The sequence below is a fragment of the Simochromis diagramma genome, unplaced genomic scaffold (assembly GCF_900408965.1).
Source record: "Simochromis diagramma unplaced genomic scaffold, fSimDia1.1 OVJJ01000293.1, whole genome shotgun sequence".
Lineage (NCBI taxonomy): Eukaryota > Metazoa > Chordata > Actinopteri > Cichliformes > Cichlidae > Simochromis > Simochromis diagramma.
In genome coordinates, this window is record NW_024386801.1 from 1,243,892 (window position 1) to 1,267,009 (window position 23,118).

Below are 23,118 nucleotides of genomic sequence, written 5' to 3' on the forward strand. Positions count from 1 at the left end.
TGAATGGAGGAGAGACGGATGAGCCGCTTTACACACAGCAAACAAACTGCCTGAATGACTTACTGGGCTACAGCTGGGCTACAGACCCGAGCTAAAACAGAGCCAGCCAGATGTTGTGACAGAATACTGTTTTAATACTTTATATGGTCACTAATTATGGTGCTTATGAGCAATATCGTTACCTTAACAAGTACATGCACTTGTTAAGTGCACCTGCAGTGATGATTATATTGATTAGAGGTGCAGTGCTGTTTGTTTCAGTAGCTAACACCCTGGAAACTCTGGGTTTTCTCCTCCAGAGAGAGTCAATTACTGGGGAAAGACTCAGGTTTTCTCCCCTCTGACCTCTGCTTCTACTGCACCTGAACCAGCTGTTTTATTTCGTCATTCATAAAATTGCTATCAAACGGCACAGCAGAGCGAATTCATTTGTAGAAGTTTTAAAACCCCTGTTAGCTGTTAGTTCACATTTTCCTTGTCTTTTTTGTGTGACTGCTTTTATAGTTTATCGGTACTCAATACAAGGACAGAGATCAGCTTAGAATAAACTTTGTAAGTTTCTAATTGTGTGACTGTGATGCAGCTAACAGCTAATTCCTGCACTGGAATCACTGCCCGTAATAACGTTTCTCTGTAAAGTTGTAGGCGAATCATAAAATCAAACACTGACGTCACACAGATAGAAAAATGACTATTGGGATCCTGGAGATGATGAATAGTATATAATATTTGAGAAAAGTTGAGGAGGAAATCACTTTAAAACAGAACCTAATACATTTTAAAATCACTTTTTAAATACACGATGCAGGAGGTCTGATTGTAATTTGATTACATTTCATGTTGAAATGTGTTCAGATTGAGATTTAGTCCTTGTACAGTTTCTGAAAACTCAACATAGTTTCCACTGAAACTCCTCTAAACCAGGACTGGATCTGCTAACTGTCCAGTTTGGAGTCCACATGCATGATTGTTCCAAAATGGGTCAAGATTACAAACTGAGACTGGATCATACCTGGATCCAGTCTGGCTCCGGGCATTTCCAAGTCTTATCCCGTCAGGATCCATTCATAGTGGCTTATTTAAAACGGCTCAGCCTTCGTCCAAAACTGAGCTGAAATGTTTAAAATCTAGCCGATCAACGTGTCGATGGCTCTTTAACAGCCCGGAAACTTCTTATTATTTATTTGTTCATTCTGCCCTTTTTTTTTTTTTTTTTTTTTTTTTTTTTTCCCCAGTTAAATGTGAAATAGTCATTTTGAACTCTCGCAGGCTCCCAGTTCTGCTGTCTTACAGCCCTACCAATCAGCTATCAATGAAGTTTGCTATTACATGGTTAAATATTATTAAATATTAAGTGGTTATACTGGAAAACATTTCAACATTTCATCCAGTAATGACAAAGATAATGAAATCTTCTGTAAGAACTTGAGATTGTTAAAGATCGTCAGTACATTAAAGTTTACTAAATAATGTTTGAAACTAAATTTTAAATGAATACAATCCTCAGCGCTGAGACGTGTTCATATATTTTGATCTGCTTGATTAAAACGGAGGCTCTGCTCTTTATTTACCCGTTGCCATGGTGATTCATCACTGCCTTCGTCCACTCGTGCACATGCTCATCTCAGTTCAATTAACTGTGTTTGTTCACTCTAACTCTGCTCAGCTGCTCAGGAACCGAAAACTATTACAGAGATTACAGATCTTAGTCACTCAGCTCGGTTTATTTTTAAACTCAGTTTGTTGAAGATGTTTCCTGGAGCAGCGCCCTGAATCTGCCGTTTGTAAACAGTAACGCTGTTTTGGAAAAGTCTTTACTAATGTAGTTCATGTGAGGCAAATCTGTCCATTCTCAGTAAGACAAGACATCAGCAAAAGCCACTGAGTCCAGTTTATATCATTATAATAATCAAGGTTTTGCCCTTTGGTTTTTGGCACAACTCACTGTGGAGAAGGTCACACATGTCGATGTGTGCAGAGCCCCAAGCGCAGAGGGAACTGAGATCTGTCCGAGGGATGCAGTTGTGGATTGGATCGCTGTGTTGGTTTAATTTGTCAGGCTGCTTGAGTAGTTCAGTCTGCAGCTCTCGGATCCAGAACCACAGCACGATGCTTACATAAAGTGCTGCTTCTGTCATCTGGACGCTGCACTGATATGCATGTAGTTCTGGGAAATAGATGGTATTGCAAGTTTAAGCTTGTGTTGCCATGTATTTACAGATAAAGGTGTATTCAAACGATTTATTATTGTGCACACATACAAATGCAGATAACCTGTACTTTTGCTCCTAGTTCAAAACACTTGGTATTACATTTGCTACAACGTAGCTTAATAGGATCTGTCAGCAGACCTCATTTTTAATGTCACCTCACATGACTATAAGTTCTTTTTTTCTTTTTTTTTTTTTTTCCGAGCCTTCTTGATGATAAATCAAACAGCTTACTTTCAAAGTCACCAGAGAGCCGTTTTACAATGTAGCGACAAGAAACCTGCTCAGATTGTTTCCAGTTCGCTGTCCTGACACATAACAGGCAACTTTTGTGAGACAGCACTTTAGTAAAATAACTGAAACTCGCTTCTGATTGATTACAGTTAAAAGAAGGTTCATCATGTTTTGTCACAAACGATTGCCAAATTAGTCTCGATGTTTGTTTGCTGGACATTAGTGCAGAGAATTGAGGGGCTGCCTCAGACTTGCAGGACCTTGTCGTGTCTGTATCTGATGCACTAAATGATAATGCAGACTTAATGAGCAGGTTAGCAAATATCACAACAGAAGAACAAAATGTGACTGAAAACTTGACAAAAGAAAGAAGTCTAGAGTCTGTCAAACAGCTGTCTCGTGCGGATGTGTGTGTCTGTGTGCGTCTGTGTGCGCACACGTGCATATATGCATATGTAAATTTTTAACTCCTCCTCTGGTGTCAGCCAGTGCTATCATCTGTTGCAGAGATGGGAAAAGAAATGTTAGCACCTGACAGCCAAAGTGTTTTGTTTCTTGGCAGAACGTATAATTATTCAAATGAGTGCATTCAAAAGCATCACATGAGCTAGAATTAATTAGTCCCTGCATATTTTAGCATCATCAATTCCACGGAAAATCAGTAAGATTGCTGCTAAATGTCACCAGGAATAAAATGGAACAAGAATGGAAGAGAGGAATGTTTAGTTCTAATATCTGGAGATATCCCAACACATTGAATGCTATCATATGCATTTCACTTATCCCGTACATTTTGCATTGACAGTTTTTCTCAATTTTTTCGAGTCATAGAAAAAAGTACTGGAATAAATAACCGAATCATTTTAAAGGGAAGTCCTGTATGTTGTTTGTTAGCATCAGGCTGTCAGTGCGTGGCCACCGCTGTATCAACTTGGACGACGGCCTGACTTTTTCAAAGACCCAGAGTGTGAGGACACATGTGGATGCATACATACAGACACATACTGATTTACATCTCACGCCCAAAGCATCGGTGCTTTGCTTTTTATATTTGCAGCTCGTCTTTCAAAGGAAACAAAATTGACACACAAATCAGCCGGTGAATATGTCAGCGTGTTTTATGAGGCAACACATCTGTGGCTCGTAATTGGTGTCTTGCATATTTTAGTAGTTTATTTGGGGAAAGGATGCATCTGTGAAACCCACAGAGTCACTTGAAATGTCAGATGTAATTGTGCCAGTTTTAATCCTCTGGCTTTGAGATGGACAAATGAAGCGAGGCTCCAAACGTGCCCCACAATTGCACTCTGTGTGTGTGTGTACCTGTAGTTTTGTGGTATTTTTAGACCTGTCAGAAAATATTTTCTGTTTGGGTTTTTTTTTTTTTTAATTTCATCAGTTTTTTCAGCCAGAATCCACCAATGAAACATAAACCCAAGAAAAATCTACTGCAGCACCTGTGCAGATGTATTAAATGTTCTTATTTCTCTCTATACACGTTGATGTACTTTACCTGCATCTCTTTTCAGGTGTTTAAGAGTCTTAAACTTTTTCTGGAGAATAAACAGCCCGGAGACGAACTCTTTGACCGCCTAAATGTGAGTCTGTCTCAGCATGCATCTCCTCTAACATGTTGCACCTTTTATATGATCATTGCTATTAATGAGTTTTTGTTTTGTTCACATTTTCAGCTGCTACACAAATGTTGGTGTCAAAAGCAAGCAGTAGGTTTGATTTGAGTGTGAGGTTGTTTAAAAAGGGTGAGGAACCCCCCCCCCCCCCCGAGTAATATTTTAAGAAAACAGAAAAAGATGGTGGAAGCAAAGTAGAATTACACTTTTTATATTTTCTAGGGACAGAAAGCTGCAGTGAGGGGAAAAGTAGGGACTAAATTGTGAGGTGTAAGAGATGAGATTGAATGAGGATGAGCTGTTGGTGTGGAGAGATGAAAGGGCTAAATTAAGGAAATGGGAGGTGCAGAGAAGGGCTCGAATATTGGAAGCAGGGGGGAGACTGAAAGCAGAAAGGGAGTTTCAAAAGGGAGAGGGGATGGACCCTGGCAGATAAAAATGAAACTGTGCGCGTGGAAATTGAGAGTGAACATGTTGGGCGGATGAATTTCCACACATCAAAATGTGGCATCCTCTGAACCTTCTCCTCTAGCTTCAGGCAGACGGCAAAGCCTCACAGAGTGCTCGGCTTTCTCGAAAACGACCTCACTCATCTGTTTGAGACAATAACCGATAATGTCCTGACTCTGTATCTGCAGCATCTACGACGACAGGACAGTGACCTTAGTTGGATTTCTGAAAAATACCTGACTTTGCGATATGTTCAGAGTAACAGTGTTGTATAAAAACATACAGAAGAAAATGCAGATTAAGATTCATGTGCAAGATTAGAGAGCCAGTCACGTGTTTGGCATATTAAGACTGACAGGCAGGAGAAGGATGTTGCAACACAGGACAGGAATGTGAGGAAGAGATGAGAAAGATGGAGCAATTGAAGGAGGGAGTACGGTGCTTCTGCTCTCTGCCCTCCTGTGTGTGTCAGGAAATGTCAGTGTCTGTTGGAGGTGGAATGGTAATGGCTGCAGAGGGCAGGCCTGATTGACACCTGGAAAGGCCAGGACACCGAGAGAGCAGAGGCAGAAGAGGTGTGTAGTAGTAGATGAAGCAGTAGAAAAGTGCCAAATGGTCCAGTTGAGGGGTGGTTTAGTAGAGAGGGTGGATGATGGGTAGAAAAAAAGGATGGGGAAGGTGGTGGGAGGGCAATTTGGAGAGGTGACAGGCAGGCAGCTGAGAAGAAAGGGAGAGTGGGGATGGAAGATGGGTAGAAATGTAAGGAGGGGGGGAGATTCTGACATGTACCCAAATCAGCTTGGCTCATAAGTTTGCTGTTCATTATTGCAACACTGATGATATTATACCAGCACGAGTTTTCTTCTTCTATAGAACACGCAGCCTAAACAAAAGGGCAGAATAGGAGCATTGAAGCTGCTGCATTTGTCGATTAAATGATGTATTCTCAAACAGACTCAGGAGTGCTGAGTTGTCAGCGTCCCCAAAACAAGCTAGTTAATGTTGTGTAGTTCAGCCGGATGGCGAGGTAAAAGTGTTTGTTTTGAATGCTGCGGCAGACGGCTGGGTGAAAAGATTTCTATCGCAGAAATGGTGCAGATCGTGATAACGACAAGTACTTTTTTGTGCTTGGAAAGTGCCTTAGTTGAAGCCTGCTGGCACGATTTAAACTTGTTTTTATCTGCTTTTTTTCAATTTTAGAAAAGCAGAAAGTTAATTTTTCCTGCATCTGCACTCAGCTACACAGACTGGAGGAAAGACATCAGGAGACGAGGCTTATGAGTTAGACATCAGTGAAGAACGAAAACAAGCAATGAAATGAAAACATGATGAATTTCAAGGAGTGTGCGTGTGCGTGTTCCTCAAATCATGCTAATATTGCTGCCGTATTTCCATCGTGTTTCTTTCTTTGTTCGATTGGTTCTCCGTGTTGATCCCTCGTAGCTTAATGGCACCAGACTAGGGCTGGGTTTTTATAATCGATTTACCGATTAAAATCGATTCTGGCTTGGATAACGTGAAATCGATTCATTAAAATCCTGAATCGATTTTTTTAATATAAATTTATTTTGCCCGAAATGACAGAATGAAATCTCACAAAATTTCAACAACCGCCAAACAGCTAAGACGGTAAATGAGAGCAGGGACACGGATTCTGCACAAGGACGTAAACACAAAGCGCCGACCCGCCAACAGATCAGAATCAGTGAGACGTCGCCTTTCTCACCCGACGGCACGGACACGGTCGGGGCTGAAAGCCGACAGCTCGCTGATTCTGATCTGTTGGCGGGTCCGCGCTTTGTGTTCACGCCCTTTTTGCGCCGATCTCTCTCCAAACAATAAAAATAAAACTGACTGAACCAGCAGCAAAAGAAGATCCAAACTAAGCTTCACATAAACATCATCATGAATTCCCTCTGACTTTTACTGTTTTGCTTCCACCAAGATAAACTCACACTTCATGCACAGCTCTCTCTCTCTCTCTGTACTGTTTTCTTCATTATTCGCTTGCTTGTTACGCACAAGTCTACCGTTGTTTACAGGCTGTCGGCCGCTGTTTTTTTTTTTTTCCTTTAAATACTTCTGAAATGTAAACCTAATTTCTGCCGTTCAATACTGAACAAATTTAAACTTTTTAAAATTATGCAAAATGCAAAACGCTTAACCGTGTCTCTAATCAAACCGCTGTAACGTCAGAGGTAACGTTCATAAGTTGATTAATGGTTTTCTTTCATTTTTGATGTACTGCAGAATATTTTTATAAAATCCCAGAACAGGAAAACCTTCATGTTTTTCTGTGTTTTATCTTTAGCTGCTTTAACACAAAGGCCTCTGCTGTGACGCTCACACCTTTGATAAAGTCTTGCGTGTGTCAGCTTCCTTTTAATAGATACAAAAATATGTAAATTTACTGATCTGAATTATAATATTTCTGACTGTCAAAATTTCCCAGATTCAAATCGAATCGTGGATCGAATCGATTCGGGACCTTGTGAATCAGAATCGAATCGATTCTAGAAATCAGTGACGATACCCAGCCCTACACCAGACCGTAGAAATTGCACCACCAGCTGTTTTTCTTGATGAACCTTTAAGATTTGCACACTGGTCGCGGGTGACAAAGCACATTCATTATTTCTTTATTTGGAGATTTTGTTTAAATTTGTTTAAAAGCTGCACATATTGATGGTGAAAGAAGAGCTAGAGTCTCAAATAGGACAAAACATCCTGGGCAGATGAACTTAAATTCTTTATTTCAGTATTTTAGTTAAATGCATTCACTTAAAGGAATCGTTAATTTTGTGGAGGGTGAAGCTGAAGGAGACCAGGGTGAGTGTTTCGGGTTTTTTCATTGGCCTGCTCCTTCTTATGGTGCTGCTTTGTAGGCCGTGAGATTTCACATCTCTAAGCATTCAGTGTCGTGTCTCAGTGAATAACATTTTAGAGAAAGACGAGAGTTGATGCTCATCAATATGATTGCAGAATGCCTCGCTAAGGTGATTGTGGGTTTTATGAGCATGCACACAGATAAACACACACATAGACAGACATTATGTTAAGGTCTGGGTGTCTGATCTGTTTTGAAATTGCAGGTATTTTCAGCTTCTCTGGAAGCCTCTTTACTGAACTCCACATCATTCAGGTTAGCTGTAATAACTACATCTTACAAAGATGAATTAAATTACAACCAGCAGTGTGTTGTGGTCCTTACGAGCTCCTTTATTCGGTACATTTTCCCTCCACTCTTTTGTATCATTTACCCATCTATAGGAACCGGTTTTGTTTTTTGGCCGAGGAACCGATGCACACAAATTAGACCCAGTGAGAAATGAAAAGCACCTCATCATAGGTGATGTAGAAAGGCAATAGTCGATATTTCCCTGGCATTAGTAGCCATCACAACAAATTGGATAGCAGTATGTTAATGAGAAAGTCCAGTATGTTGCATCCTGTATTATAGATAGGAAATTAGAACTGTGGTAATGACGCATTTTAATAACGCCTTAGGAGAAGACATGGATGACACACACACACACACACACACAGCGCACCATGCCGAGGGAGTTGGGGGTGTGAGAGGTATCGTACTCGCCCCATAGACTTGCAAACTCCTTCATTAGCATCGTAGGGCCAGAGTTAGGTAGCTCGTTAGCAAGGCAGCCACAGCAGCAGATGCTTCTACCTGCGTGCTCGTGCTCCAGCACACACATGCACACATACACTATATGTATACATGGAAAAACACCCACTCAGCTTGCAGTGAGACACAGTGATACAGGCCTGTGGCCCCAGTAGGTCCTGATCCTGATGATTAAACCAGCATCATTATTATAGACTATCAGAATTACTTCTGCTTCACATCTGAATGCTTTCATCCATATTCAAAATGCATGTGACGCCTTCCTCATCAAGTCTATATTTGCACCTGAAACTGCCGTGTGTGCATGAGCATATGGTTTTTGCTTTAACACCAGTGAGTCCTCTCACACTGTTAACTCTGTTTCATCTGTTTTGTAAAGACTGCTGTTTCTCAGGTGTTAATGGAAATGTAAACTAGCTATATACAACTTAAACTTGTTATAACACCTGCAGAAATGTCAGTGAGACATAGAATTATGATCTGATCTAATGGATGATGATAATGAAGTCAGAGATTCTATTTTGATTTATTTGGAAGATGGAGATGCTTTGCCACCGCAGTGGCACATTACCACAGTGCCACCTAGTGGTAGATGGCATGTGTTGATTTGTGTTTTCTTTCTTGTTCCTGTTTCTCGTTGCAGACCAGCGTTCTGAACAAACACCTGAGTTCTCTAATGCCCGGTCTGACTGCGAAAGTCTTCAGGACGTACAACGCCTCCATCACTCTGCAGCAGCAACTTAAGGAGCTCACAAACAGTCAGTCACACCTGCTCGCTGCACTGTAACAGTCTAAATTGACTTTAAATGCTCTGCACCACACATGAGCATTTTAAAGCGGTGGCTCGTGTTCCTCAGGTGCTGGTTCAGGGGGGTTAATAATGTAACTTGCCATCAGTTCAGCTCATTGTGTCACAGGGTCCAGTGAAAACACTGCAATGACCCTCTTTTATATTTAGCCGGCTTAGTTCAAGGTATCCTGATGTCAGTCGGGTTTCTCAGTTATGACAGGAGTACATTATCACTAAACCCAGAGCCGTGCATCTCGGTCTCGCTCTTATCAGAGTCCCATTGGCTGCCTCGGCCATGATTTTTCCCTTTCAGAGATAGAAGTGTCATACTCGTCTCATTTCTGGCTTGCCACTGAGAGCCAATATGCAGGCTGACATGTGGTTGCAGGCAGTGTTGTGTGAACCACAGGAGGAATAGATGAAGTTAATACACGTGTATAAATGAAATAGGAGAATGCAATTGTATGAATGTGACTTGAAGCTTGATGTTTTGTCGCTGTGTGAGGTAATGGCATTAGGTGTGTCAGCGTGAGTTTCTCTTTAATAGTTTCTGTGCATAATTCTGGTTTGATATCTGTTCTCACTTGGATTTTTTTTCCTTGTTTAAATACAAATTACTTTTTTTTTTCGTTCCTCAGAGTCTGACAATGTGGCAGAGAAACTGTTGTCCTACAATCGAGCTAACAGAGCAGTTGCTATTCTGTGTAACCACCAGCGGGCGCCGCCAAAGACCTTTGAGCAATCCATGGCTAACCTTCAGGCAAAGGTAAGGGCAGCTTGATTGAAAGTTACTTTACAGTTTATATTTTATTGGACACAGTAATTTAAATTAGATTAGAAAGGTCAGCATCATACTTTTTTGTATTCTTCTCATTGTTAATTGACTGAAGAACAGATGAGAATTCAAGTGACAGTGGATCCACAGCCTGTCCTGTCACATGTTGAATTTAAATGTGGTGCCTGTGTGAGAGCTTGTATCCATATGTTCTCCACCCAGATTGATGCCAGGAAGGAGCAGCTGGCCTTAGCCAAGACGGAGCTGAAACAGGCCAAGAAGGAGGCCAAGACGAAGGGGAGTTCCGACCCGAAGTTGCAAGCGTGAGTGTCAGTAGTGGTGTGGAGGGGGACAAAAGAGAAGCTTTGGTAACATTTTGTCCTGTCCATGCGTTGGACTGAGGGCTACCACGAAGTAGCTTTAACCATTTTGGCAGATACCTGATATCTTTCTGTCCTGAACCTTTTTTTTTCTTTAATACAACCAAAAAAACAAGAGCATGAAACTTTACAGGTGTGTACCCGAGATCAGAATAAAGGTTTTAAAATGGTTGCGGTGGAATCCACGGTGCACTGCTGGAGTTACGTCATCGTTCTTTCCTTTTTCTTGTATGCCTCCTATTTTTAGAATATAATTCATTCATTCATTCGAGTGACCCTCAGGCAATGAATGGTTTCATGATATCTAATATTTTCATCACAGGGTAAATAAGAAAGCGCTGAACAGCTTTGAATGCGTTTGCAATGACAACATCAGATTTATTTCCCCCCCCAGTAAAAATGTTTGTTTTCGGGTCTTTTCTACTATTTTCAAATATTTACACAAACTCCTCTTTAATTGTTACACTGTGAGAGGAAGTGATACAAAAAGGTTCTTCCATCCACACATATCTGTACCAGTGATGATTCCTTCTCTGTCAGGCTGGTGGAGCGGAAAAAGGCAGCAGTGAAGCGTTGTGAAGAGCAGCTGCTGAAGCTGGAGGTCCAGGCAACCGACAGGGAAGAGAACAAACAGATCGCTCTGGGTACCTCAAAGCTCAACTACTTAGACCCGCGGATATCCGTGGCCTGGTGAGTGAACACTACCAGCTGTTAAATATATAACACAAGATGTAAACTGATATTTTCCCTCAGACTCAGAAGTGATAGCTGGTTTGTTTCAACTTTACCGTCTGTGTACCTCTGTTTCTAGGTGAAAAGATCTAAACCTGAATAAAGACGTTTAGGCTCATTTTTAATATTCCTCCCATCTATTCAGGTGTAAAAACATGGAGGTACCTATAGAGAAAATCTACAATAAAACCCAACGGGAGAAGTTTGCCTGGGCCATCGACATGACAGAGGCAGACTTTGAGTTCTAACCTAAAACTTGTTCAAGTCTCTCGTCTTAAAAGGCGACATAAGCTGCAATTCAGGAACCACTCCGTTAATTTTACATACAGTACTTCAATGCTGCATTTATTGTATTTTCAAAGACTGCCCATGTTGTACTTATAACTGTGTGGTACGATCGAGCTGTGCTTAATGTGCTTTTGCTTAGTGGTGTTTGTTTTTGTTCGACACTTTCTTTGGAAAAACTGCTGTTATTTGCTGTTTGTATGTTTTTGTTTGCATTAATCTGAATAAAGGTTCCCATTAGGCAGTAACGGGCCAAAGAAGCTGTCACGAGTTCTTAAACACCACTTTTGGGGAAGTGTTGTTTCAAATGCATAATTCTGCTGGTGTCGGTTTGCATTAACAAAGACAGTTTGTATAAGACTGAGGGCCAGTTCATTCTAAACACAGTGCTTTAAAATGAACAATGGGAAACACTGATTAGAATGCAAATAAAAAGGCAGTAACTTTAAAATCCTTTAAACCCCATATTTAATTAAAATGGTACAAAGACAACAGATTTTGCTTTTTGGAAAAAATCAATGAAAATATATGCATGCGCTGATTTTTATTTAAGGGCAGAAATACATTTAAACAAACTTTTATGACCGGTGTTTTCCAGCGTGTTGCGTGACCTCTTCTTGAACTGATGAGACTAAATGTGTAGTTTTTAAAGTAAAAGTTGCATTTTCCAGTTCATAGCACACTAAAGTTTACAGTAGATAATTTCATCTGTGGATGCGATGACAGAGTCTTTAATGACAATAAGTGCTTCTGAGATTCTTATTTTTGTGCCGTGTCACTCCATACATCTGAATATATTATGCACTGTCCATGATGGGCTCACATACTTATTTGCTGTGTCATTGTCCTTATTAATTCTGAAACCCTTGGTGTCCCTGTGGTGCTCATGATGAAGTTTCAACATGCAGGGTTTAAATGATTCCGGTTCGTTGTTATTATTTACATTTTACAAACTGTCCTAACCTAAGAGGTTGATTATAATTTCATTACATTATAAACAATATAGATTTAAAAACCATGCAACACTGAGACGTTCCACAGAATTTGCATCTGAAAATACGATTCTGGTTTAAAAAACAAAACTACAGAAAAATGCAGAGCACCTCGGAGTTGGATGTATTGTTAAAAATTCTGTCAGCACCAGAGGGGTATGCTACGAAGAACATTAACACAGGCAGGCTGTCTTTGCCGTAGCTGGCTTGACAAAACTTAAAACTCCAGTAAGAGATTTGTTTTCAGCTCAGTGCGCGCTCGTGTAAAAAGGGGTTTCATACATCGTGACTCTGTGTCCACGCAAAATGATCCAAGTGCCATCTACTCCAATCTCAGACGTTATCAGATGGTGTAAAAACTGGATTTGGTGCATAAAGTGGTAAACATTAGAATTTATTATGTTATTGCTGAGTGTAATTTCAGTGCTGTCACCTTAGAAATAGTTCTGAGTCTTTTAGACTGGATACATTAAATGTGCCTGATGTAAAGGAAATGCACAAATCGCTTTCATTTGTCAGCAGATTGCGAAATGAATTTCACATTAGTACTCTTTGTGTGGGTTCTGTATGCTGGACTAAATCAGGGGTGTCTAACTCCAGGCCTCGGGGGCCGGTGTCCTGCAGGTTTTAGATCTCACCCTGGGTCAACACACCTGAATGAGATGATGAGTTCATTACCAGGCCTCTGGAGAACATAGAGATGCTGAGAAGGTCATTTAGCCATTTAAATCAGCTGTTTTGGATCAAGGACACATCTAAAACCTGCAGGACACCGGCCCTCGAGACCTGGAGTTTGACACCGCTGTACTAAATAGTTGGGATAGGCTCCAGTCCCCCCCCCCCACACACACATCTGAACTGGATAAGCAGGAAAGAGATGGAATAAAGTTTAACATTATACTTTTTTTGTTTCACTAAGATAAACATGCACATACATAATGCAATCTCCTGACGATGATTTTAGTGGTTCCACTAAAGTGCAGCTTAACAACTTGTGACATATAAAACTTATTCCCCGAACATGCGTATAAATAACACTTTTTAAAAATGCGATGGATCCAAAAAAAAAAAAAAAAAAAAAACCTCTGAAAATATGGATTTTTAAAACAAACTCTGAACATAACCTGCGGCCGAGCGGCTTACGTCTTCAGGTTAAGTGACCATAGTGACTTAGGTTAAAAGAGCCGCTTGTCTTAAAATCAGTTTTCATTACAGAAAACTGATTTTAAGTTTGACCAACTCCAATAACTCACTGATCTCACTTCATAGTGCACCCCTCTTTCCAAATATTGACCATACATGACAAACAGCCGTGTATTAAATAGCTTTAATAGAAGACTATCAGGATTGGAATGCATCCCACACAATGGTTGTAACAGTGCTCACTGTGAAACACTGCTAGCTTTAGAGATTCGCTGCACCGTGTTGGTGCGGACACTGGGTTGGAGGTTTGTACTAACCTGTTAGCCTGCAAGTTTTAGTCCTCGTCAGAGGCTAGGGCAAAACCAACACTGTCTGCTTTCGTGTCAAGGAATTCAACTACTGATATACATGTATATGAAAATAACCTCCAGGTTAGTACGCTAAATCTGCAATCCTGCACATGAGCACTTGAGGTGCTGAAGGGCATGTCACACTACTCTAGCTTACAAGTAACGTTCAAATTTTCAAGTCATTACATAACCATTTCACAATATATAAAAAAGCATTTCACACAACGACACACCAAATCAATATTAGTCATTTTCAGAATGGAAAAAGTCTGCTGCTCCTGAATACAGGACCGACTTCACGCCTTGTGATTTAGGAACCTGTGGGACAGATTTAGAAAAACATTCACTATTAAAGCTGACATTCAACATATTTACAGGAAAACTGACAAAGCTAGATGTGCCGACTACTTTATTACCTTCATTATGATCCTTGACCCTCTTTAGCTTTTTCTGGTGTTGCCTCGATCTCCTCGACACCAGCCTGGGTCATCAGGTCAGCAATGTTTTTTTCCAAGTCATCAATACGTGTGCTCATTTCATCAAGTGGAGAATTAGTTAAGGCAGGTAATTACAACTGGAAATCACAAAGTCAGCTAACACGGAACAAATGACCCAGCCTACAATTATTAACTTTGATGCATATAATCAATACAACATTTTAGATGATTGTTAGGATATTCCTTCCAATGATCTGGTCTGACATGGTCTGGAACTTGTCCTGCATCTGTTGCAGCAGAGTCTGAACCTGTGGAGGGGAAAAGAGCAGAAATTATGAAACTGGAGCCACTTAGTAGTTAAAGTTTATGGAGATATAAAGTGAAGTCATAACACTGTCAGATACAAACACTTTTAAGCATATGGTCTGTGAATCAAAGCGTGAACAATGGTGAATCTGTTTCTATGCCAACAACTTAAAAGCTTGACTATGGATCTATGATTTACTGTAACAAGTACACCTGCAGCGCACCCCCCCCCCCATCTCTTCATTCTGCATCTCCTTCACATAACAGTCAAGTTAATCCTCAGCTTCTTTAAATCTGTGTGAATACGACTGTAGGAAACTAGGTAATGCATAACAACAAATGACTCAAACTAGCGGAGGTGGTTTTTAAACGTTTGCGAGGTTTACTGAAGCTGAACGTCTCTCACTGACCCCCATCTCTATGGCAACACTCAAACACTGCCTACGCAGGCTTTGTCGTATAGGAAACACTAAAAGAATCATTAACATATAATCTGTACATTTTAAGGTCTGTGTGAAACTGCGCGATATTCAGTAGTCAGACACTGATAAGGGAAACCAACTATATATAAGTGCCAGGTGAATAAGAATAGAAAATGTACTGCAGGTAACTTTTACATAATTCTGTGCAGTTTACTCGTTGGAATTTGGTGATGCCATTTACATGACCGGTTGACCATTACATAACATTCTGGAGCTAAAGTCTGGGATTGTGGTTTGGATGCAACAAGCTCAACACACACTTTGGTGTGTAAAACTCTAGAGTTTTACACACCAAACAAAATCCACGAAACACCGCATAAGTGCTAAAATTTGCTAGCTCAGATAGCTTGCTATCGTTAGCATTGTTATTGGCTTTGCTAGCTAAGGCTAAGCTACTGTGGCTAAAGCTAGCTTGCCTCGCGATCACGACTCACCACATTGGTAAGGTCCTGCACCGATTTGGGGTCCGTCTCAGCCATGTTGTGATGTAAATGATTATCAGCGCCTAAACAGCACAAAAACTCAAACCGCTATCTAGCGACTGTTTTGCTATCTACTCGAAGTAAGCAATCTCGCACAACACCCACAGCACAGTCAGCTGTTCCAAAGCACAGAGAATCTCGCGAGAGCTGCTCCAAAGTACAGCGAGTTTTGAATGGGCAGTACAGAGTTGTAGATTTTATTTACCCCACGTAGCTTCATAAAACTCCTGACATTCAGATATTTGTTCAGTGCAGTAGTCTGCCTCATTTAGGCGTCCGGGTCATAGAAACATGCACACAAAAACCTTTGTTAAATCTGTATTAACTAAAACAAAAGATAGAAGTCGATGTATCCGTGCGTGTGCGTGTGCGCCTGCCTGCGAGTGCGTGTGCGCCTGCCTGCGCGCGCACGTTTCTCCTCATCTGAACGAGTTGGATTTGAAAGTTGGAGCTGCCGGGAGCCCGGTGTGTTTTGACGCCGAAGAATTCGTGTGCGGGTTTTGTTTATGTTACAAACGGGCGGAAAGTGAATGACGAGGCTTGGTAAGTAAAGCTTGAAGTTTTAAGTTAACTCTTAAATTAGGGAACTTACTAGGGTATAAAATCCTTATAAGGGGCGATACAGAATCAGCCCCATTGCGCACCGTGCGCGTTGTGAGCTCGCTCTACTATTATAGAAAACGGTAGACTTTCTCAGGTGATTTAATTTTTGCCCTTAAAAGTTCTTATTTGCACAGGCTTATACGAAACCTTCATCTGTTTATAACAATGTAACCACTCGCTGTGAATGCTGGGCCTCTGTGTCTTGTTACTCTGAGGCTGGCACAGTAGCCTAAAATTGATGTCTGGAAGTTCAGGCATGTTAGCCCAACCCAAAGAAGCTATGCTTTGCTTACGTAACAAAGCTCGTTGTGTTATCAGATGTAGTCCATCACATTTGGGCTGCTCTCATGTGATGGTTAACTTCTACAGCAGGCGGAGGGAAGTAGCTGGAGACGCCTTGGATTGTTAAATTTCCTGAATAATATTTAACTTTGGAAAACACGTAGAAACCTTTTTATGGAATGTGTTAAAGGTCTGCTGCAGGTTTTCATTCACTTTGCATTGTTAATCATCACACCTTTAAAATGCTTTCTGCAATGTTGGTGTTTTTACAGCCGTTATGTCCTTATTACAAATAAATGCCCTCTGATGTTAATCAGGCTGTACACAGGAGATTCCACTCAATGCATCTGCTGTTACGTTGAGGAGAAACGGTTAACAGCAGCAGTCTTACAAGAAGAGAACCTGTTGGTGAGGGTTTTGTGTTATCACGACAAAAGTGTGTTGACCCAGTGCTGACTGGATTTCCAGGCTTGACTGATTCGTCAGCTGAGCCTTGTGACCAATCAAAAGAGCACATTCATTCTAGCGCGTTTCAAGGTTTGATAATGAAAATATTACACAGTCATTACTGAACAGGAACACAACAGTACCCACAAGCATGACGCCACTGCTCACTGTTGTTCAGCATGTGTAGGTCAGGGTTTTGTGTACACAAAACACGTTTGTTTTTGTTTTGTTTCTACTGAAGAACAACAATAGGGAACTGGAGTTTTAGGGAACTGTATGAAATCAAATTTACTGAAACATATTGTAACACTGTTTGGAGGGAAAAGGGAACTACTGTGACCATTTGTAATAAAGTAAAATAAAATTCACTTCCTGCTGTGACAAAACAAATTTCCCACGTGTGGGACTAATAAAGGTTATCTTATCTTATCTTATCTTATCTTAAAGTACCATGCCAAGTAGTCACAGTAGTCACTTTGCATTGCTAATAATAATATTAATTTGAAGATTTAATTTAAGAAAACATTTTGAATTACAGGACCTTTGTTATGAAGACAGCCTGGTAATAGAATATGTTTAACTGAACATTTAAGCTAAGAAGAAAAAAGAAAAGCTGGTGTATGCAGTTTGACAGAAGTCGGTGCAGATATGCATTTTGACTTGTTATTTAAACAGTGTGGTAGATGTTACTGACACATCCCATACTGGTCACCTTAGTAACGCCCCTAGCTTCACCAGCCGGTGCCTGTTTAACCTCTCCTGGCAGTCCACGTCCTCTGTTGCTGTACATTCCCAGACCTTTGACTCCCACTTGTGATCCCTGTTCTGATATGTGGCCACTATAAAAGACAAGAAGTTTAAATAATAGAAAAGTAGTTTGCTTGTTACTTGTCTGTCCTCTATATATTTATGTAATGAATTAAAGTACAGTATACTATTTCCAGACAGTCATGGGTCCATTTATTCTAACTGTTGGAAAACCTGAATAAAAACGAACCTTTTCTTTGCTGCACATCTGTTTGGAATCACTACTACGCCTGCCTGTAACAGCAGAGCTTGCCTAAGATGTGTTATTGAATGATTTTGATTGATGGAAATGGATGTAAAACGATTAGAAAAATAAGATAACTGCCAACATTTAGAAGTTGTATTTGGACAATAATGAGCCTTTTGTACTTTAAAAAAATATAAAAAGATAAACATTTAACAGCTGTTTTTGACTAATCAACCAGCAAATATGTGAAACTGTAACAGACTATGCAACAATGACATAGTTGTCTACTTCAACATTATGTTCTGCATAAAGAAGCTTAAAAGCAGTATGTATGCCTGCATTGTATGTGTGCATTGATAGGCCAGAATCAGCTGACTGAGATCATTTTGGCTCTAATATGAAAGTATATTGCTTCATGTTTTATGTAAGTTTGGTTGTTTTGGTCATCATGCACGGGCTACTTTCCTGTAAGAGATTTAGTGCTGGAAATAAAAATGAAAATTGTGATGTGAGATATAAGAATGAGGCATTTAATTGCACTCGGGCAATGTTAGTCTCTGGTTAGTGACTCTGGGCGCCTCATAATGCCCATTAATGATAACGCTGCTGACCTCCCATTACTTTGACTCTCTGACAGTGGCCTGCTGTCTGTCAGATCTCCTACTGCTACTCATCCACCTCCTGAACACTCGTAATATTCCCTTGCTGTGATGGATGCCGAGGTGGTTCTCCAGGAGGAGGACATGGAGGGCTCGTGGACGCTGCTCTCCTGGCTGGCATCATTCGTAATGGTGTTTGGGGGAGCCCTGCCTTATGTGCCGCAATATCAGGAGATCCAGAAAAGCAGCAACACTGAGGGATTCTCCACCAGAGTCTGTCTGGTGCTGCTCATAGCTAACATCTTGCGTATATTTTTCTGGTAAGAAAGCATTTGTTCTTTACTCATAATTTTTATCCTTTTGCTTTTCTGTTTTATTCCTTTTAAAGGTGCTAACCTGTCATGTCGGCCTTGAGGCTCTGTATTTAAATACAGCTGATCCTACCGGACTACATGCTGATCTATAAGAGCTCTGTATCTAAAGTCCTGATTGATTTTGGTTGCCTTGGTCTTGTTCTTGCAGGATAGGGAAGCAGTTTGAGCTGACCCTGCTGCTTCAGAGTGTGGTCATGATTCTCACCATGTTTGCCATGCTCCACCTTTGTTGCACTGTGCAAAACACCAACAGAGTAAGCACCAAGCAGCATCGCCTTTCAGGTAACCGCAGCTTACCATGCAATCACTGTCATGAGCATTTACAATTACAGCAAGTGATGCATCCAACATTCAATGCTTCCCTGTGTCAGCAGTTTTAGGCGAGAACTCCTGCTTCTTTCCAAAAGAGGGAGCTAGTGGAAAAGCTAACATTGCAAGATTGCTGTTCTCAAAACACCTTACCTATGAGAGCTACTTTTTATATTCTGACTTGTCCTCTGTATATTGAATTCTTCTTTTCAGTTTCCAATGTGACGAATACGCAAACACACTGAACACAGTAAAGCTTGAAATATCATTAAAATATCACATTAAAGAATGTGTAAGAAGTGCAAAGCACGACAGAGACCATCCACTATAACTGCAAACCCTTCTTTAACCTTATGGCATAACCTGAAGTGCACCTCCCTCGAAATGTAACTACATGTCATGTTCATGCAGCCTGCAGCTAGTTTTTAATTTATCAATAATCACTGTCTCAATGTGAAAAAATGGAAACTAATATAAAAGCAAAATTCTGGAGTGAGATCACTGAAATTGTCCAAATTGATGTGAAGGGATGAACAAGGCACTTTATTTGTTTCTATTTGCTGGCACTGCATGTAAAGCACCAGGACTCAACCATAAGGTGAATATGCACCAGCACAAGTATAAATGTCGGCAACAACGTCGACCACTAAACGTAGGTTACGTCGTAGACGCTACCGCAGACGTCTAAATCAGCCATTAGTCAGTTTGTGTGGAAATAAGCCGGGTTACATGGTGGCATTGTGACAAATATGTCTTCATAACATGAATTAAAGAGTACAGCAAGGTAAAGATTTGATTTAAGGTGCACAGGCAGCAGGTCTGCAGAATGTCGGCCCATCCCACCCTGTGAATTACAGGATATCTCTTCTTAGAGTGCGTGTGCACAAAGTATAAGAAATGTGATGGAAACACAAGCATGTGAATGTGTTTCTTAGGAGGCTGTGGATGACGTATTGGTACAGAGTGAGAGCAGATGATGTGAGCTAAGATTAAGCGCACCAATATCAGTGTCTCCTCTGAATTGTGTGTGTGTGTGTGTGTGTGTGTGTGTGTGTGTGTGTGTGTGTGTGTGTGTGTGTGTGTGTGTGTGTGTGTGTGTGTGTGTGTGTGTGTGTGTGTGATGCCAAGACGGGGAACCCAACCAAGATTATTTACAGGGTCTCTTTTTATAGGCTGCTGTCTTTTATAGGTAATTGTGTTTTTTACAGACTAAAAAGAGTTGATTGCCTTTGCAAATATCCTGACAGAAATTCAATCTTAGTGCAGTTTTTCTTTTTTTGTTTTATTAGACAACGAAGTAAAACTGAATAATGGAATCTTGTAATACTCTGATCATGCAGAGCACAATGTGTTATTAAAGACATAAATCACGATAACTGATTTTAGGTTGATGGATATGAAACAGGGAGAATATTTCTTTGTAAAGACGAGCAGAAAGCATGTCTGTTTGTTAGGCTGTCAGAGGCAAATCCCTCTAAATGAGTTTTGATTGAGGAACTACAGACTGAGTGTGTGTGTGTTTAGACAGGAGAGTAATGATCATCTTTATGTTAGACTGTGCTTCTCTTGCCTTTACAAAGAACTGATCTATTACTCATCAGCAGCCCCCCTCCCCCCTCTGTTTATATTATTTCAGCCTACGCCAAACAGTTTTTGTGGTGAATAAAATAGTTTATTGTAAGTGGAGGTGGATCGTCTGATTTCCATATAAGCTGTTTGTGAACGTGTAGCAGTGAACAACAATTCTGCCTGCAAGCCACTGAGGCGTAAACTGTTAATCAGAGGAAACAGAGCGATTGATTTAAAGCGATCCTCATTTTTTAATCACACTATCAGCTAAAACACATCATGAACACTCTTTCACATTAAGCCCCTCGCTCTCTCTTAAGGGCAGCTCTGAGGTCCAGTTGCGATGGGGGATGGTGGGGTCGGGACAAGAATAGATCAGAACGGCTCTTCTCCCCAGCTGCCTGCTCTTCCCTCCATGTTTCTTGTGCAAAGTCTTTCCAACAGATCAGGGTCACCTCTATGTAAAATAGTTACTTCTAACCATGATGCATGTCGGCGTGGTTTACAAATACGGAGCTATTTTTGTGGCTCCTTCATTTCTTAGCTCCTCGCTCAGAAGTCCTGACTGCTCTTCATTTTTCTTCTTTTTTTTCACACCTTCCTCCACTGTTCTTCTACTCTCCCCTCTCCTCCTCCTGTCGATCCTTCTGTTGCAGTTTCAAGGGCTCCCACTTCTTTTCCTTAACTTCTACTTTTATGAACAGATATCTGAGACTGCCAGAGTCCATGCTGAGGTCATCTCTGATCCACTTGCTTTAATGCCAACTTCTGTCATCTGCCTACTAACCTCATTTCCACTGCCTCAAAGCACACTCGAGCAGAACATAACCTGACTGACTGAGGCCAAACAGAGAACTGCATGTCTCCTGTGAGTGTCATTCTCCCACAGTTAAAAAAAGATTAAAATTTTGCAGCGCTGAAAGTTTTTTTCTTTCTTTTCTGTTGGCTATACCAACACATTGTTGTAGCGTTCCTAAATATATTTAGTTATAGTGAAATGTTTCTTTTTTAACATTGCTCTTATTACAATATTACATAGTCCAGTGTATTACTTACCTTTTTACGCTTTATAGAAAGTAATTTATGAATTGCTCATTACATTATTTTTTGCATTATTCCTCAGCATCACATAGGAAGAGCTGTCACTTAATTGCCTATATAATATGAAACTTTCCATCTACATGTATATATGGATATCCTGACAGTGAAGACTTATCAATGATCTCCTTTCAGTATTTAGTTCTTATCACAAAGCTGAAAACAGCTGGTGAAAAAGCACTCGACAGCTGCTTCGTGTGTTAGCACGCTGCCATTGAAGCTGGATGCTGAGATGTGATATCGTGCACAGGAGATGGGTTTGGTTTTTCTTCTGGATTTCACATCCTTGTGTCCAAAACATTAGCATAATGTGCATATCTCCACCCCTGAAGATCTGTAGACCACTGTGCCATTTAGGCTATGGTTCACTAATGATGTTTTACTCAGAGCTGACTCTGGTCTTCTCAGCATTCCTGTCCTTTTGGATCTGAGTTCAGCCTTCGACACGATCTCTCCTTCTAAACAGACTTTCCTCTCTTGGCGTCTCCGACACACCCCCAGCCTGGTTCCAATCATATCTCCTTGATCGTCTATTCCCGGTCACTTCTGGTGTACCCCAAGGTTCAGTCTTAGGCCCTCTTCTCTTCATAACATACATCCTCCCTCTTGGTACCATTTTCCATAAACTTCATCTTTCCTTTCACTGTTTTGCTGATGACACCCAGTTAAATCTCTCCCGCTGGCCTGATTCCTCCCTCCCACCTTCTCTTATAGAATGTTTATCCGAATTAAAATCCTAATTTTCTTAAGCTCAATGAGGATAAAACTGAACTCCTTCTTGTCGGCACTAAATCCAACCCACTGAAGGCAAATCATTTCACTCTCACTGTTGATAACTCCACAGTTTTCCCTTCTCCTCAGGTTAAGAGCCTTGGTGTCATCCTAGACAGTTCACTATCCTATAAATCTCACATCAGTGATCTCACCTGTTCTGCCTATTTCCATCTATGCAACATTAACCGATTACGTCCTTCTCTTTCCACCCAGTCTGCGTCCATTCTTGTTTAATAGTCTCGTTACCTCCCGCATTGACTATTGTAATTCTCTCTAGCATGGTCTCCCCCAAAAATCCCTCCATAAGCTTCAACTGGTTCAAAACTCTGCTCCCGGCATTATTACCAGAACCCCCTCCTTTTTTTTCCCCCCGCCTGTCCCGTTTGGTTCTTTTGCCATCAGAATTATTGTCTAAAGGCAAAGAAAGATGCCCAACGAACTTCCTCCTACAAGCGCATCACCTGTCATGTGATTACTGAATTAAGGAAAGTACCACTGCTTATGAGAATCACAGTTAGGCGTCTCCAAATAGGTTTGAAACTGGTGACTGGGAGTTCCTTTTTGTGTTTCTGTCACTAAGATGTGGTTAATAGTAAAAATTTGTAATTGTTTTCTCCTCAAAGGGTAGGTGTAAAGCCATTGTTGCCCGGTAACAGTGCCTCCTCCTTTTGTGTTGTATACGTGAAAACAGGTAATTGTATAAAGTTGTTGCCAGAATGGCACGACAAAGAGAAATGTCAGTCAGATGAG

At 40.8% G+C, this 23,118-nt stretch overlaps 3 protein-coding genes and 1 long non-coding RNA gene across 9 annotated transcripts in view; 2 read left to right on the forward strand and 2 right to left on the reverse strand.

Annotated features, from left to right (window-relative positions):
• Nucleotides 1–11,897, forward strand: part of zgc:173742 (DNA topoisomerase I, mitochondrial) — a 28,701-nt gene extending 16,804 nt beyond the window's left edge. For 5 of the 6 annotated variants that reach the window (XM_040024972.1, XM_040024973.1, XM_040024971.1 and 2 more), the window contains exons 15-20: nucleotides 3,974–4,042; nucleotides 8,809–8,923; nucleotides 9,594–9,721; nucleotides 9,953–10,053; nucleotides 10,651–10,800; nucleotides 10,988–11,897. In XM_040024972.1, the coding sequence (XP_039880906.1) occupies nucleotides 3,974–4,042; nucleotides 8,809–8,923; nucleotides 9,594–9,721; nucleotides 9,953–10,053; nucleotides 10,651–10,800; nucleotides 10,988–11,090 (666 nt within the window). In that variant the 3' untranslated portion in view covers nucleotides 11,091–11,897. Of the gene's footprint in view, nucleotides 1–3,973; nucleotides 4,043–8,808; nucleotides 8,924–9,593; nucleotides 9,722–9,952; nucleotides 10,054–10,650; nucleotides 10,801–10,921 lie in introns of all 6 variants that reach the window. The other variant, XM_040024975.1, reaches the window with a different exon arrangement.
• LOC120729432 overlaps nucleotides 6,465–23,118 on the reverse strand; it is a 29,183-nt gene continuing 12,529 nt past the window's right edge. Inside the window, exons 4-5 of the long non-coding RNA XR_005694935.1 lie at nucleotides 21,937–21,952; nucleotides 6,465–6,475 (exon numbers count right to left, since the gene is read on the reverse strand). This is a non-coding gene — a long non-coding RNA (uncharacterized LOC120729432). The remainder of the gene's footprint in view (nucleotides 6,476–21,936; nucleotides 21,953–23,118) is intronic.
• Nucleotides 13,431–15,436, reverse strand: hsbp1b (heat shock factor binding protein 1b). Its single transcript, XM_040024978.1, has 4 exons — nucleotides 15,272–15,436; nucleotides 14,291–14,357; nucleotides 14,029–14,155; nucleotides 13,431–13,930 (listed from the first exon to the last, which is right to left on the reverse strand). Exons 1-3 carry the CDS (start codon nucleotides 15,314–15,316, stop codon nucleotides 14,034–14,036), a joined length of 234 nt encoding a protein of 77 aa, XP_039880912.1. The 5' UTR covers nucleotides 15,317–15,436; the 3' UTR covers nucleotides 13,431–13,930; nucleotides 14,029–14,033.
• The window catches only part of si:dkey-246g23.2 (solute carrier family 66 member 2), a 56,228-nt gene continuing 48,693 nt past the window's right edge, over nucleotides 15,584–23,118 (forward strand). Inside the window, exons 1-3 of the mRNA XM_040024977.1 lie at nucleotides 15,584–15,862; nucleotides 18,283–18,564; nucleotides 18,767–18,900. Coding sequence (XP_039880911.1) covers nucleotides 18,356–18,564; nucleotides 18,767–18,900 — 343 coding nt within the window. The 5' untranslated portion in view covers nucleotides 15,584–15,862; nucleotides 18,283–18,355. The remainder of the gene's footprint in view (nucleotides 15,863–18,282; nucleotides 18,565–18,766; nucleotides 18,901–23,118) is intronic.